Source organism: Anastrepha ludens, chromosome 6 (assembly GCF_028408465.1).
Source record: "Anastrepha ludens isolate Willacy chromosome 6, idAnaLude1.1, whole genome shotgun sequence".
In the NCBI taxonomy this organism is placed as follows: domain Eukaryota; kingdom Metazoa; phylum Arthropoda; class Insecta; order Diptera; family Tephritidae; genus Anastrepha; species Anastrepha ludens.
This window is the reverse complement of record NC_071502.1, coordinates 11,776,090-11,794,299: the sequence shown is the minus strand read 5'-3', so window position 1 is coordinate 11,794,299 and position 18,210 is coordinate 11,776,090. Positions and strand designations below refer to the sequence as shown.

At 39.6% G+C, this 18,210-nt stretch overlaps 1 protein-coding gene across 1 annotated transcript in view; it reads left to right on the top strand.

Annotated features, from left to right (window-relative positions):
• The first annotated feature begins 4,297 nt into the window (after positions 1-4,297).
• Positions 4,298-18,210, top strand: part of LOC128868906 (uncharacterized) — a 104,124-nt gene continuing 90,211 nt past the window's right edge. The window contains exon 1 of the mRNA XM_054111503.1: positions 4,298-4,471. Within this exon, the coding sequence (XP_053967478.1) occupies positions 4,298-4,471 (174 nt within the window). The remainder of the gene's footprint in view (positions 4,472-18,210) is intronic.

The window sequence follows — 18,210 nt, the reverse complement described above, 5'->3', positions numbered from 1 at the left end:
AGCAACAAAACACTTTTTTTGCACATGCCCGGCTCTAGCCAGAAGCAGGAACCGATATTTAAGATCCTACTTCTTAATGACTATGGATGATCTATACATTTTAGGTATCAACAACCTTTTACGCTTTGTCAAAAGCTCAGGTTGGTTCAATATGGAATGGGAAATGTAGCCCAGCCTCTGAGGCTCACAACGGACCCATTTAGTGGTCTAACCCAAGATTAATAAAGAATTACTTAATCTACAAAGTTGGCCTATCCACTTTTGGTAAAACTAATTAAGGGCATCATGTTTTTTTCCTAAACAATATCAGCTCTAGTCTCTTATGTCTAAATGTTATTCAGTGTTGCTTTTATCAGCTCCCTATTCGGAAACAATTTGACAGACAATTTATTTGTGGACGAAAAGCTTCGTTCACTGGTTGCCACAACAGTCCGTTTTGCGTTACCGAAGGCATTCATATTTACTTTAGCAGCATTCTCATAATATTTATAACATTACAAAAACAACCACATCTTCCTTCTCTTAATAACTACTCCTGTTTTTGTATTGTCTATTGATCTCTTCCGCCTTCGCCTATTTAGGTTTGGTTGTATAAATATTTTTCTGGAAAAAAATGTTGAAAATTTCGAATTGTAAAAATCCGCTTATCGACGTATTAGAGATACATATTTATGTGGAGTTCTATGGTTTGTCTGTGTCGACCATGGTGAGAAGATTTTTATAGGTGTACTACCTAGCGGACCGTTATTCGGCTCTGAGCGAATTTGACAGATATGCCGACGTCATTCGTTCCAGAATCCAAAGTTTCCTTCAAAAAAAATTTATTTTTTCACCATACCTAACGGGCAAACCTGGTATCTATCATCCTTGTGTGTCGACGATGATTTCATTGCGGTGAATCACCGTGAAGTTACAAGTTGAATAGGAGACCAGGAAACCTATTCAAAGCGGCGCAGCTCAGGTGAAATATTGGGAAAAAATTCGGTAGGAAACCTAAAAAAATATTCAAGTGGAAGGCAAAGGCTCACGCAGTGGAGCATCTCTCAGCCAGTTAAGTTCAGTAGGAAGCCTGAAAAGGGACCCAAATTGACAAAGTAGGGTTCAGTAGAAAACATGGCTGATTATATTATCTCACAACACAAGTGGGCTAACCAACTTAACTGTTAACCCATCAACTCCCGTATCCCCTAACCCCTAGAAACCACCCCTACCAAACCACAAACAATTTAAGCCACCTGACCCTAGGGAAAGCGAGTTTAGCCGCATATTTTTCTAGATAAATAAGACTTATTAAAAAAAAAATATGCGAGTAAACGCTGTCCCCAGGGTTAAGTGGGTTAGCCTGCTTGCGGTATGATAGGGGTAGTTTCTAGGGGTTAGGACTGTGTGTGACTCGGTACCCAAAGGTTAGATAGTGTAGGGGTATGGTGAGTCAGCACACTTATGGTGTGAGACAAAATTTTAAGAAAAATAAGACTCAATTCAAGAAAATTAGTAATCGACTATATCATGTCTATGTTAATTATCTTAATCGATTTTCAGGTGTAGGAAAATTTAGAAACTTGAAAATTTCAAAATTCGATATCTCTGCGAAAAAAATTATATTTGAGCAAACAAAACGCCATTTGAAAAAAGAAGGCTTGTGCTTAAAGATGCCATCCTTTAATTTTGGTGAAAGAAAACATCTGCAAGGCTACATAACCTCAAATATGGGCAAAAACGGTGTTTTTTGCACTTTTAGGTTAGGATATCTCGAAAACCAGAGCTGATAGAGCAATTCTGAGGCCAGATTTGGATTCAGCGCATCATAAACCTTCGGAAATATAATATATAATATAATATATCCCTTTTCAAGCTCAAGTGGCTGTGCGTATGCTGGTTGCTTGATGAAGGGAAGCAAAGTTAGCTGTAAACACCGAACTGGTTTTTGTTCTAGGAAAATAAAATATTGACCATACATTTTTTTTTTTTTTTTGCTGAAATCTATCAGGATTCAAATCCAGTGTTATTGTGTATTGACTATTTTTTGATAATTTTTCTTGAATATTTTGTTATTAGGAAGAGTCCCATGGATTTAGACTCTGTCTGCTATCACCAGGCAGCTGCAACATCTGCATATTGGCAAGAGTTTGGCAATAGTTTCAGGTTCCCAAGCTGTCAGCTTGGATTCGATATCCCATCCCAATTATTGCTTTTGAGTTTTGAGTAGATTGAAATGGAGTACCTGGATATTTGATTAATCCTTACGTTCATCTAGATTTGATGAGAGCTTTACATCACAGATTAATAATAATATTAATACAAGTATGTTAGGTATATCCGAGCTCCTCCTCATAATTATGATAGGCGTCTTGATGTGGTTCCATAAATAAATGGTCGGACTTACAGTTTTATGCTGCCTCTGAAGGGCAGATGGTTTTCTTATGAGAATTTTTTTCATGGCAAAATAAAGTGCACTTGGATGTTTGCCATTAGGAGCATTCCATGGAAAATGGTAAATTTCGACCGCCGAACAAATTGCATTTTCGGATGATTATATTAGTGTTAATGTATTTAAAATATACCAGGCCATGTTGCATCGATCGGAAGAGATAGTAATCGGATGGCGCAAGGTCTGGACTATACGGCGGGTGGGGTAGGACATCCCATTTGAGCGTTTCTAAGTATGTTTTGACCACTTGTGCAACATGTGGCCGAGCATTGTCATGTTGCAAAATAACTTTGTCGTGTCTATCGGCGTATTGCGGCCGTTTTTCTCGCAGTGCTCGGCTCAAACGCATCAATTGTCGTCGGTAGACATCCCCCGTAATCGTTTCATTCGGTTTCAGTAGCTCATAATACACAACACCCAGCTGGTCCCACCAGATACACAGCATAACCTTCAGGCCATGAATATTCTGCGCCGACGTCGATGTTGAAGCATGGCCAGGGTATCCATACGTTGCCCGACGTTTTGGATTGTCGTAATGGACCCACTTTTCATCGCCAGTCACAATTCGATGCAAAAAACCCTTTCTTTTGTGCCGTTGAAGCAGTTGTTCGCATGCCATAAAACGGCGTTCAACGTCTCTTGGCTTCAATTCATACGGCACCCAATGGCCTACCTTTCGGATCATTCCCATGGCTTTTAAACGTTTGGAAATGGTTGATTGATCAACTCCCAAAGTTTTTGCAACCTCTTCTTGCGTTTGAGCCGGATCTTGATGGAGCAATTCCTCCAATTCGGTATCCATGAACTTTGGCGGCGCACCCTCGCGTTCTTCGTCTTCCAAGCCAAAATCACCACTTTTAAAGCGTGCAAACCACTTCTGGCACGTTCGCTCAGATAGAGCATGCTCACCATAAACTTCCACCAAGATACGATGACTTTCGGCTGCTTTTTTCTTCATATTAAAATAATGAAGAAGAATTCCCCGCAAAAACACATTATTTGGCACGAAATTCGACATTTTCAAGTGTGGTAAAAATATTGTTGTTTACGCTTCAAATAAAAAACTTATACTGACGTTTGTGCCTTACGACAGTAGCTCTCCAATGAATGTTTGGAAATGTGGATCGATGGAATAATAATCAAGTTACGCCATCTGTTGTAAAACCGCACGAACTTATAAATAGACCTATTAGTCTGGTTTCTGGGTCTGAATGTTGGTTAAATTTTGTCGGCCTGTGTTATTCAAGTTACCCTACACAGTCGTGCTTCTCTCGAACTACACCAGGGTATCATGTAATTTGCCGGTTATGAGACCTATAGGCACATCAATCCTTCTCAGAATAATTATTGCCTTGAAATAATTGCAAAACTCAGTTTGCGCCAAATTCCAATGAATCCTTACTTTACTGCAAAAAACCATGGTACAGCAGAACCGCACATAAAATCCAATCAAATCATTAATGATTTTATTTTTTATGCACAACAATAAGGTAATAAACGAATAATTTATTTTCCGCCACTGGCCACAGACAACCGGCGCGATCAACTTGATTGTGTCGAAGCGATTGCCCAGTTTGGTCATTGATCGGCGCTGAATGCCGGTGATCGGCAAAAGCCAATAAACACACCGCCGCTTAATGTGCAGATACGGATATGTATGCATACACAACCAAGCCAACTTAGGAGAGAGAAGCAACAAAAAAGCGCAATCGAGCAACAGCTGTCCGTTGCAGCGAAAATATTTACAAGCGGCGATTCCACTGATTTGTGCGCGTATGTGGAAGATTGTAAAGAACAGGCAAGTGTACAGAAAAAAACAACCGAAACATAGCAAGCTAAAGCCACAACAACAGCAATAATAGCAACATGACCGCGCCACATCAACACAAATCAACAACCGCCAAACGTTGCACAGCTTTGAAACGGTCGGCAAAACGCGGCCACAGTCAATCCGCATGCAGTCAGACAATGCGCGGCCAACAACCGACAATCAACAGCCCAGGCAAGCCACTTGGCCGGGGCACAACCACCAACAACCAAGTAGATACGACATAACTTGTTGGCGACGCAAGTCTGCGAACGCAATAACGCGCGCGCCCTCACCCGCCCCGCCAATGTGCAATGTGCGCGCGTTTTATTGGCTCCAAACCAAAACGCGACGGCTGCGGCAAACTGATTTAATAGAGGTGCGGCGCGAAACCGGTGAATGCGCTAAGTGCGCGCGTGATGTGTGTGTGTATCTGTAAATCGTTCAGCCGCCACAATGGCGATTCCCAAACAACAACAACTACAGCAAAAAAAAAAAAACAAATGTTAAAACCACAACAGAAGGCTGTAGAAAATTGTAGGCAGCAACACCAATTTGAGCGTACGAGCCCCGAGCAACACACGCCGCCGTCGCCAACATTTATTTACAGACACGCCAGCGAACTGACATTCACAATGACGATGTGCATGCACACACACAAGCACACTCGTGTTACACATACAGGCACAACAAATCAAAATAAATAAACAATTATAACGTCGATCGACCGCTCATATGAATCGAGTTAAGTTGAGTCGTCGCGCGCGCAGCTTTACTCTTTTCCAGTGGGTGAATATGTAATGCGAGGATCATTGATCGCCTGCGCGCATGAGTGCAATGCATAAGGAAATGTTTTTTTTTTTTTCTGTAACCAAAGACGCTTCTTATGTTGCGCGTCCATTGTTGAAACGGAAATGCGGCGGCAGTCGATTTAATAAAGAATGAACAATAGAACGAACAACTGATCAATCGATTGGAAGCTATCAATCGGCGAGTTAAATGTAGCGCTGTCGCGGCTCAAGGTATGTCTGTATGTGTGTGTGAACAAGTGAGTGACTACTGAGTGACTGAATGACTGTGCTGACTACGACGCACTGATCGATGGTAGCTGTGGCGCAGCTGCCTCACTCACAAACAAGAACAGCTGCGAGTGTTGATGGCGTAAGACACAAACAGAACAGCAGCAAACAAACAAAAAATTAAGTGACTCGCTAACAGAACGGCTTGAGAAGTCATCAGGTAGCCGTCAGTGGGTATGTCAATAGCAGTTCGCCCTCAGTGATTTACATAAATCATTGCTGACTATTTTGTCTGATGTAGATTTGCCTGTCCTCAATGTAACAACTAATCATATTGCAATTACTTAGGCGCTGATGGTTAGAAAAGTAAATATTACCAAAGCTAGTAAAGATCGCGTTCACACAGTGCCACCTTTGGTTGAAGCAACTTGTAACTTGTGGGAGAGGGCAGATGAGGAAAGAGAGGGGCACTGAGTTGCTCGCACTCGGACAACTCGCTTTGTGTTTTAAGTCTTCTTAATGTTGTTGTTGGCTGCAGACTAAAACCTAAAACAACTGCAGGCAATGGAGTTTCCCTGTGTGAATGGCACGAACAACACCAAAAGATAACTCGCACAGTTACAGCAACGAGAGTTTCCATGTACGGTCAGGGTCAAATAGGGACTTCAAATGTACTGAGCAGTGCAGTGAGCGCAAGTTTGACAACAGCAGACATAAACACCCTGATCGCTCTCACAGAATTCAATACCTCGATAATTTTGCTTAGAAAGCTCAACAACAAAGCTTTTCAAGAAAAGGTTACTCAGCGCACTCAAATTTTCTTACCCTTGATGTGATTAAGCACCACATTTTGTTATACAACAGCTGATTATTTGATATTAGTAAATTGAGAGTCTCGCATTTGGACTTATATTCATTTCCAATTTTAGTCTGCCATATCTAAGGCTCTGATTTTGAGCGTGAAAATCGTGAACAGTGTAGGGCCACGTGCTTAGAGAAAGTTGCTTTGAAATTTACAACGCTAATCTTGCCCGATCCTTTCCATTGCGTTTGTTACTCCTTCGCTTAGAGAAACTTTTGCCAATAATGAGAAAGATTCTGTAGACAAATAATTTGTTATGCGAACTCTCGCGCCATTCAATTTTCAAACTCATAGCGGTGGTCAACGGCCACTGGCTGAGCGGAACTCATGCGGAGAAGCTTGGACTTCCGTACAACCTCCATTGCAGAAGCTGTGGGGATCCCGCAGAGAGAGACTGTTGAACACTTTCTTTGTGAATGTCTAGGTCTGGCGGTTAGGTGCTTAAGGTTCCTTCGTGTGCCTTTCGGGGATGGCCAGAGACAGTTTTTCAGCCTAGATCCCGTTTCTTTCCGCCACTAGATGGCTGTAGATGACTTTTCTTCCTTTGAAGTTTGGAATTTATCACGGGTAGTGGTCTACGTTACTATCGTGGCTCTCTTGCCATTTAACCTACCTGTGAACTTACATTACAGTGTGTGTTGTTTTTACTATTTAGATCTTGGGAGCGGCCTTGAGATCTCAGACACTCAAATTCGTGGTCAATTTGAGTCTTCCGTCATGCACCCAGTTGAGATGTCTACAACTAATGAAGGATGCGGCTTTGTTAATCCTAAAAGCTCTCTCGAACACGTCACCTCAAAAAAAAAGCGCTGCAGGTAAAGGAAACCTAATCCTCTTCCAAGTATGCCTTGTCGAGGCAGCTCATCATCTCAACAAGAGTCTGTACAGGTCTCGCTTAGAGGAATAAATTGCGAGTTTAAGGTGGATTCTTATGCCCAATTAGCGCAAGCTCTTGGTACCGACTCAGCTTTAAACTGTCTGGGTGTGTTGTGGCATCACCTGTAATATTTCAAAGTCAATAGATGGCTGCTAGCCGGGTTGTATGTGGATTGACTGTATGGCACTATTGGCTAAGGTCTAATAAATTTCGGCGCCGAGCTTGTGCTTGCTACCTCATCAGCCTTTTCGTTGTTTTCAGTTTATCTACATACCTTCAGAAGTGTCAAAGTAATCCATCTGCCGAGCTCATTAAGTTTGCATTTAGAAGAAGAGCTGTGGAGTTCATTTACACAGCTTCGCACGTTGGATGTCCGAAAAAACTTCAGCTCAAGGGCTCAAGGGCGTAGCCTATGAAGTCTAGAGTCTACCTCAATAACGACAACTGAAGAATAACCACAAACAACATTCCGAATGTTGAGGCATTACTCTTGAATATTACATTAGAAGCTAAGGCTTTCAGCTCTCCTACTCTTTTGTGTATAGCCCATTTCATTAAACAGTTCGGAATTGCACCATCTGCTATGGTTGATGGAATCATTATCATAAGTGCATTCAGATACTCAGCTGACAGCTTAGCCCTCTAGGACTCTTTCTTGTTGTTGTTTTACCTTAAAAGCAGGCATATAGATGAATAGTACCCAAATTGCGCGCGGCCGCCGTAGCCGAATGGGTTGGTGTGACTTCCGAATGGTAGGTTCGAATCTCGCTGAAACACCAAAATTAAGAAATTAAAATTTTTCTAACAGCGGTCGCCCCTCGACAGGCAATGGCATTGTATGTGTGTGTATTTCTGCCATGAAAAAGCTCCTCATAAAAATATCTGCCGTTCGGAGTCGGCTTGAAACTGTAGGTCCCTCCATTTGTGGAACACCCAAAAAGGGTGTACGCACCAATTATATGTATAATATATACCCAAATTGCTTCTCTACAACTCAGCGAAAGCCTCACAAAATCACGGCCCAAAAAGAAAATTTACACTCTCACAACTTTGTGGAAGAATCCAAATACTTGGCTTAATTAATAAATATAAATTTTGCTCTGGCTCTATGAAACTCAGAAGTAAGTGCTTGCATACAGCTTACTCAAGTGCTACGACGCCAGTGCCAACTCAGATTAGTACGAGTATCGTTTGAAACTTTTCCGTAAACGCAACCAAGTAAAAAGGAGTGAGAAGTACGCGAAGCATTTAGAGGCGGTATTTTTATGCACGCATTCGAAAGAGCCGAAATTGTCTTACGCCGCAGCTGCAAAAGTGATGAAAAAATCAAAAAAGTTTCTTGTGATGTGGAATCAGCGGAATAAATGGGACAAACATGTTGATGACTTTTCCGAGCGCGGCATGAAGTGAGTGACGACAAAAAAGCAGGATGAAGTGATCGTTCAACTTCTTAAGCGGCACCCTTCTTTGCCACTACGCCAAGCACACACAATTATTGCTAAAAAGGGAATAGATGTGAGTATCAACGCCATTGAACGTCGACTGCAGCAGGCGAACATATCCTACTGTCCCACATCATCATAATCGCTGCTCTCATTGAGAAACGCAAAGCTTGGGCTACCGAAAACATGGAACGTGATTTGAGTAAGGTTGTTTTCTCGGATGAAGCAACTTTCTGGGCTTGGGTTCCACTTAAGCCAGCTTTGCCCACGAGTCATACTATGTAAAATCGTACAGCGCACTGTTAAACACCCGGTGAAAGTAAAAGTTTCGGGTTGCTTCTCCGAGCGTGGTTTCAGATGTTTGGAACTCCAAACCCAAAAGTTTGAACGCCGAAAAAATGGTCGAAATTTACAATTGACGACTTTTGAAGTCGGTGAAAAAGATGTACCCAGGAAGAAACAATGATTGGGTCTTGCAAGAGGATAATGACCCAAAACACCAAAGCCGATTCTGTAAGGCCTAATCACAAAGAAATGGCGTCACAGTAATGGGCTGGCCTTTCCAGTCCCCAGACGCCAACTCCATCTAAAATAAATATGTGGGGAATTATACAAACGCATCTTGTCGGCAGGCCAGTCTGTGATTTAAAGCAACTCGTGCGTGAAGTTCGCAAAATAGTTTTTTACGCTCTCTGTAGCGCAGGTGCACTAATACTAGTACTCGTACCATGCAGAGGTATACCTCCTTTTATAGTTTTATAGTTTATTGATCGTTATTTATGTTTGTGTGTATGCCACTATATGCAAACTTCTTATTGCTTGCCATAAAAGCCTACATGCCATTTATGTGTACGGGTATACGAGCAAAAGACTACGTCATACCCACTCATTCATTCACTATTACGATGATGTGATGGTAAAGGTGTCATTTAATCAAACCAGTTTATCAAATGTAGTCATTAAATAGTCGTAAAAGTTTATGTAGTTTCGTTTGTTCATTCAACCGATCTTGGCCGATAGTTGAATGTCAATGGACGAGTGATTGTAAAGAAAGAGGAAATGTGCATAGGCGTACGCATTTATTCAATGCGCTTTGTCTGTTTATCTTATTTGATTGATGTGATTAGAGATACCTTTGTGTGCAGGAACACTAGCACATACACTCATACGCACATACATTCATGAATATATGCAATTGTGTTCACATAATTAGTGACGTCATCTTTTTACACTATTCGCAATATTTTTGTTGCCAACTTGAATTTTTTAATAATGATCTCAGAAATCAATCGTTTAGGTCTTTCATCAAAACACTTGAACCTACAAAACACGATGAACACAAAATCTGGAGGGCTACTAAATATATAAAGCGGCCGATCAAGCGTAATGTCAGCATTAGAGATTCTAATGGGGTATGGTGCAGAAGCGATGAAAGTAAAACAGAGGCTTTTGCCAAACACCTCTATCAAATTTTGCCGCCAATGACGATGCGGAGTTTACAAATTTTCTTGAGTCCCCATGTCAAATGGATTTTCCGATCAGCCGGATATCAAATAGTGAAGTATGTGAAGAAATACTTAGACTAAATAACTGCAAGGCTCCTGGATATGACTGCATTGATAGCAAAGTAGTTAAAGCTCTACCTGAGAAAGCTATTGAATTCCTTACAATAATCTATAATGCCCTTCTCAATGTAAATCACTACCCAACACAATGGAAATGTGCTGTTGTTGTTATGGTGCCAAAACCAAATAAACCCGAAAACTTTCTTAAGTCTTACCGCCCCATTAGTTTGCTTGTAACGTACTCGAAAATATTCGAACGAATATTTTTGAAGAGAATGTTACCAGTAGTAGGGGACCACAACATCATTCCCGAACATCAGTTTGGGTTCAGGGTAAGACATGGCACACCAGAACAATTCCACAGGGTTGTAAATGTAATTAGGAATGCGCTAGAAAGAAAGCAATACTGTTCTGCAGCTTTTTTAGATGTTCACCAGGCATTCGACAGAGTATGGCATGTGGGACTTCTATACAAAATTAAGAAACTCCTGCCAGCACATTTCTATTTGATCCTTAAATCCTATCTGAGTGGCAGGCACTTTTATGTTAGACACCGAGATGCGTCTTCAGAATTATACAATATTAGCGCTGGTGTGCCTCAGGGTAGTGTGTTGGGCCCCGTCCTATACACAATATTTACTTCCGACATGCCAATAACAGCAGAAGTGGAAGTGGCTACTTACGCTGGCGATACAGCCTTCATAGCTTCTAGCGATTCACCTGCAAAAGCATCCTCTTTGCTGCAAAACCAACTAAATATTTTAGAAATTTGGCTTGATAAATGGAGGATCAAAGTTAACTCCGACAAGTCTAGAAGTCTGCCCTAGAATATTTTTAAATAATGCTGTAATACCAACGAATACCAAGGTGTCGTATTTAGGAATGCATTTAGATCGGCGACTTACTTGGAAATCCCATATTAAGGCCAAACAAGAGCAGCTTAAAAATAAAACCAAGCGAATGCACTGGCTGTTTGGTCGCAAATCTCAGCTTAGTTTAGAAAACAAAATAAGACTATATAAAGCTATTTTAAAGCCTGTATGGACCTACGGTATACAGCTTTGGGGAACTGCTAGCAAATCGAATATAGAAATCCTGCAACGCTACCAATCAAAAACTTTACGTGCTCTTGTTAACGCCCCTTGGTTTGTCACAAATGAAGCAATACACAAGGACTTAGATATCCCATTTGTAAAGAGTGAAATTCCAAACTTTTCTACCAGATATCTTACACGGCTGTCAAACCATGTAATTACGAATGCTGTATGCTTATCAGACTCAAGTAATGAAACAATACGACTGAAGCGCAATCATATCTTAGACTTGCCATTTCTCTAATTTTGCTGAGTTAAATTATTTATTCAACACTAAATAAAAAACAAAATACATAAGTTCCTATATGAAGATAAGCAACTCATTAGTACAAATGAAATTTAATACATTTAAGATATAAGATTTGAACAAATATCGTAATTTTATATGTAGTTTTGCATTTGTGCAAATAACTACTACCGCTGCTATTAGATTATAAGACCTAATTTGCGGAATATCATTGTATTAAGATAGATTGCAAATAAAATATTTACACAAAAAAAAATGCTTTATTTTACAAAAATAAAAACATAACATTAATACGCCATATTTCGACTTGACTTTAGCAAAATTAAAAAAAAAATAATAATAAATAATTTTAAAAGTTATCGCTTTTTGTGTGGAGCCCGTTTCTCCAGAAGTCCCTTGCGGTGATCATCACAAGTCCTTGGAGATTCATCTAAAATCAATCGGACAAGAGAAATTAGTTTTACTAATAGATAATCTTTTGCCTGATCCAAGCTTTATTTTTTTGTTTTCCAAATTAACAATATAGCAGCTTCAGTAAATATTTTTCAAATTTTAAAAAAAAAAAATTGTTTATTGTTTAAATTGTTTAAAAAAATCGAAATTTTTCAAAATAAATCCTTCGATCAGGCACGAGTCATTTATGTTTTTCAAAAGCAGTATAAATTCTACCAAGCGGTTTTTAAGTTACAGTGATCACCAGTGCAAAAAACGTAGTTTTGAGAAAAACGCATTATCGGCTCCACAACGCCCGAGCGCTCTTCGTTTATTGTTGAACAACTCGAAAAGTCTTTGTCGGATTCACTTAAAATTTTCATTTTATTTATTTTTAAGATATTATATTGTACTTTAAGAAAATGCAAAAAACAAAAAATTTAATTTTTTGAAAATTCTGACTACACCTAACCCCTTATGAATCGATTGAAGAAACAGCACCTTAATGCCAATCACTCTGGTGCATGCATCTGGTCCAGTTCTGTTAACGTTATCTCGTTCGGTAAAAGCATATATTCATATGTACTTAAAGTCGTATACGTACATACACCCATTGCATACCGCTTCACATATATCACAGTACATATATACATATTTATTTATGGCACACGTAGTACGTACAGAAAAAAAAAACAAAAAAATTATATAGCTGCTATTTTTCATTAAAGCGCTGCGATCGCAGCTGGTGTTATTCATCTATTTCACATACTTACACACACACATATGTACATTGCACAATCTGCATATACCCGACTTGAGTAAATATGGGCATAAATAGAATAACTGCTGATAAGAAATGTTATACTAAAAACCTATAAAAACAGGAATGCAACATCTAAACGCCATTGTATGACTTGTTAGATTTACTTGGCTCATTAGAATATACTCGCAACACACACTAACGTATATTAAATAATACAAACAAAAAAGGTATTGACTGGTGAATGTAAGAAAAGTTGGTGTCGGTTTCTTTACATTTCTCATTTTTGCATTCCAAGCCCTGGTTTTAAATAACACAGGAAAAATATTAGACTATTAGCACTTGGAATTTGCCAGCATCGCTAAAAACTGTGATGATTGAAATTTGTATTATAAAGACTCTTTAAAAAGATGCGCCAAGATGTTGTTTAAAAATAAAATATGTAAAAAATTAGACACTTTCAGGTTTCGCTATTTTTCAAAATTACAGCTCTTAAGAATTATTTGTGAAAAAAGGCATAACTCAAATGTCCCCTTAAACATGTCTAAGTGCTGTCATTGGTTGGTTGGTTGGTAGAGTGGTTATTCATCCAGAATCCAACTAGCACTTCCACACGCTTTTGATGCCACATCCTCGCAACCCACTTGTTTAACGGTTATTTACAGCATGACTATATCCCGTCTGTGTGATTTAAGAACCTTTATTAGGTTGTTGACGTATAAGCCAGACAGTTGCTCGAGATTCTCGAACAGCGGTTTAACAGGGATAACGCTCTGTCCTTCCATAGGGCAGGGCATTCACAGAGGAAGTGGAAGATAGTTTCCTTTTTCTCAGGTTGTTTACAATTATGACAGTATTTCTTGTGAAGGATGCCAATTTCGGCTGCTTGCTCTCCGATAGACCAAAAGCCAGTTATGGCTGTTCATCTTTATCAATGTCGTCGATTGGTTGAGACTGTAGGTGGGCCATAACGTTTTGCTAATTTTGCATTTTGTCTGGTCTCTCCATCCACAATCCACGATTTGTAGATATTATAAGGAAACAGTGGTGTGAATACCGATTCTACAAGAGCGTTATTCATGGCAGATCCCCCTCTTGTCAGTTCATCTGCTTTTTCGTTACTTTCAATGTTCCGAAGTCCCGGGACCCAGATTACGGTTACTTTATGGGTTACACTCAAGGTGGTGAGCCTATTCCTACTTTGTTCCACCACTTTAGATGTTGTTGTAACTGCATTCAGTGCCTGATTTTCAGTTTGGCTATCCGAAAAAATAGAGAGGAAAAGAGGAATCTGCGATTACTAGCTTACAAGCTTCCCAAATTGCCAGTACTTCCACCTGGAAGACGCAGTGTCTTTTATTGTATTAAGGAGATTCACAGATTTTTCAATTTTAAGTATATGAAAATATATACCAGCGCCAACAACATATTCCATTTTTAAAACTTCTGTGTAGACTGTAGTGTCGAAGGACTTGGATGACCATAAGTTTCTTCTTTCCAGCGACCCGCTTGATTTAACCTAAACTCATTCATGGTTGCCGTCTTCTTTATATGTAGGTATATTGGAATAACGTGTGTTAGTGTATTGAGCGTCTCCCAAGGACATTATCTGGTTGCATCGCCCGTTATTGCACAGGTTGATCTTTGTATTCTTCTAAGTAGTTTGATATTGTAATCTCTCCCTAGAACTTTGTACCAAACTTACCACCTTATTGAACCATAATGTATGCTTAGGTTGAAGGGTCCATCTTTTTCCAAGCCTCATGCGAGAATTAAAATTTTCAAGGACTGACCCACACATTATCGCATGGACTTCAGCAATCTCGATCCAAATGTTGTGTTTCAGCTCTGCAATCATTCTTGGCTTATTCACGTAGACTTTACTTTTCAAAAAATTCCACAAAAAGTAGTTTAGTGGAGTTAGATCGCGCGATCCAGTACATAGTACGCAATGAAAAAAAACAAAAGTATCGAGGTGTACATACGCCTCTGTAGTCTGGGGGAAGGCTACCATGGTTAACTCCAGAGGAAACCCCCTAACCAGACTACGGAGAAGTATGACGCTTTGATTGCAGATAGAGATCAATGGTTAAGTCCAGAGATTGTACTAAAGGGATTTCAGCCAACTTTCTATACCGATGTATCCAAAACCAGCGCTGGTAGCGGATCTGGATAGTACTTAGACGAAGACACTAGGTACTCCTATGCCACAGGACAGATGGCCACGGTATTCCTTACGGAAGTCTATGCCATCTTGAACGTGGCATACTGGCTAATCGTGAAAAAGTGGCGGGGTAGTAGTATTGGAATTTGCAGTGACAGTCAAGCTGCACTGAAAGCCCTTGCTAACCCACGCTGCTCTCCGAAATTGGTCGATAAACGTATGACAAAACTGAACAGTGTTGCAAAATACAACAAAGTTTGTCTTATTTGGGTGCCTGGACATTATGGTATTACAGGGAACGAGTTGGCTGATAAACAAGTTAATGAAGACTCTGCAAGCACACGCCCATTGGTGACCCTGACCCTTTCTAGGGGTCAATTCTGCATCGATTCAACTATGCGTTGACGATTTCCTGAGGTCTACCCATAGAAGACGTTGGTCTGAGTTGGGCTCCTGCTGAGTAGCCAAGGGCTTAGCGAAAGAACCAAACAAGAAATTAGTGACGTTTCTTCTAAAACTTAGCAGAAAGGAGCTGTGAGTACTGGTGGGTGTAATCACAGAGCACAACGTCTGTGGACAGCATATGGCTGCCCTGGGGTCGTCGACAGCCCAATACGCCTACCCTGTCTTGAGGATGACGACACTGCAGAGCATTTTCTCTGTAGCTGTCTGGTTTTTTCAAGAATCAGACTTAGGCTGTTGAGATGCGATATACTGATATACTTCATACTCTTCCGGATCTCTTCCTCTTCACTATTCCTCTTCCTCATTAATGAATCCAAAAGATTCGCGGAAGAGTGACCTCGCACCAATTTTACCGTCTAACCATATATAATGTATTTATTATGTCTCTCTACTCCTCCCACTGTAATCTATCCGGGCGTAGTACAGTCAATGGTCTTTCTGACTGAGTGCTTGTACTTGTCCAACCCCCACAAATCTAATCTAATCTAATGCGATATCAATTGAAACCCGGCCACAAATAAATACCAATAAAATGACGCCACATATAAACACCCGCTAATAGTTTTTAATCATAAAAAAACTCAAGTGGGCATGCCAATGTGTGCGTGAATATTTAAGGTTTTAGTGGACGATAGTGGCCAACTGTGCCAAAGGCACACAACTCTCTGGGTACAAACAACTGCCACACGCATTGAAGGAATAATAAAAAACCAAAAAACTAATATCTACTCTAGTCGGTGGTGGCAATAACTTAAATGAAATTCTAATGAAATATTTATGCCCATTTGTATGTCAGTGTATGTGTCTGTGCATACATTTCTAAGCAAAAAATTAACTGCCAATATGTCTCCATAAATTGTTGGTGGGCGAAATATATACATACACACATATCGACATATATTTGTAGTGGCGAAACAAAACTCGCAAAACTAGAATTTTTTAAACAATCACACACACACATTCATACATACACAGGCACATACCTACACACTCGGTCACAAATTTACGCCAACCCACTACAATTGACAAGCGACCAACAAGACTGGCTGGCTGAGTGCGCTATTGTTGTTGGTGTGGTTTTTGCTGACCGCTTAACTTCTTGTTTGATAGCTTCTACTGTTCTTGTTGTCTTTGCCAATGTAGTCTTCCACTTTATAGCCACATAGTAGGTACAGGAATAGAAACTTTGTTTTTTTTTATTATTTTTATTTTTTTTTAATTTTTTGTTTTTATTTGTTGCCATTCTATGCCGAACTCGTAGCATAGAAAAAATGGCAAGGAATTTCGATTGAGAGCAACATGTGCGCGATTGCCGCGATAGCGGTGGTGATGCTGACGCCGATGGCGCTGGCACTGTCGTTGGCTCAGCTGCAATTCCCTCAACGTGCGGGCAAACTTAGTGGTGATCTTTTGCACACAGACGAATTTAGAACGAATTTGTTGATCGGCGCACAATGAGCAAATATTCATACGATATTATTATACATATTTGTATGTATGTATGTAAGCAGCTCGTAGTATGTAAAAATACACATACACACACCTAAATATATGTTGGTACGTTTGCTAGTAGAGTTGCCATGAATGTATTAAAAATTAAATAAGATTAGTTTGAAGTGATTTGGGTCGACATTCACATGTTCATGCATACATACACAGTATGTTCAATAAATAACATAACTTTTCAGATGTAGGATAAAATCAAAATAGTCTCCATTTAACTCGATACAACGTTCAGAACGATCAACCAATTTCTGCATGGACTTTTTTATGTCATCTAAGGGAATGTTCTTTAACCACTGTGTCACGGCTGCTTGATTGGCTGGAATATCACCATAAAACGCACCTTTCATGGCAGTTTTCAATTTAGGGAACAGAAAATAGTCGCATGGTGATAGATCAGGAGAATACCGAGGGTGGTCGATGACACAAATATGTTTTGGCATCAAAAATTCACGAACACTTTTGGTTTTGTGAGGTGGTGCATTATCATGCAATAAAAACAGTTGTTTCCGCTCTGGATATTCAGGTCTTACACGAACAATTCTTGACCACAAACGATGTAAAACTTGTAAATAGTATTCTACATAAATAGTTTGACCTTCTGCAACAAATTCCTTCTGTACAATACCTTTGGAATCGTAGAACGTGATCAACGTTGTTGTGATTCTTGACTTCTGAAAACGCAATTTCTTTGCTTTTGGCTCCCCTTTCGTCTTTCATTCTACAGATTGACGCTTAGTTTCCGGGTCATACTTGAAGCACCATGTTTCGTCACCAGTTATGATCGAATCAAGAAAATCTGGATCATTTTCAGCTGTTGAAATGATGTCTTTACAATGCTCTACACGAGCGATTTTTTGATCTTCATTTCATTGGTGTGGAACAAAGTGTGCACAAACCTTTCTTTTACCCAAATCGTCAGTTAAAATTTTCCAAATAGTACCAGCAGATGAATTTAATTCTTCAGCCAACATTCTTATAGTGAAATTTCCGTCAACAGCAATGATTTCGCGGACTTTTTCCACCAATTCAGCACGATTACTTGCTTCTGGACGACCAGGTCTTTCATCATCATTCAAATCTTGACGACCATTTTTAAATCGTTTAAACCAATTATATACATTTGAACGAGCTAAACAATCATCACCATAAACTGTTTGCATCAATTCGTACGTCTCACTAAATGTTTTTCCAAGTTTAACACAGAATTTAATATTTGCTCTTTGCTCCATTGTATTTTTACGACACAAGCACGAAACATACTGTCAATAAAAGGCGCGTAACTTTTTAACCTATCAAACGATTTACATGAAGTTGGCTGCGGTTAAAAGCTGACGCTTGAACCTTTTCAATATGATCAAAGTTTAATAGATAGCTCTACGTGTTCCATGATTTAAATAAAAAGTTCTGTTATTTATTGAACATACTGTGTATATTCCAATTTGAATTTTGTTTTTAGTAACTTTTTTGGTAAATAAATAAAATTTTCAAAAAGTTTTAAGTGCTGGAAATCTTTCTTTTGTACGCTCCATTGCTTGTCTG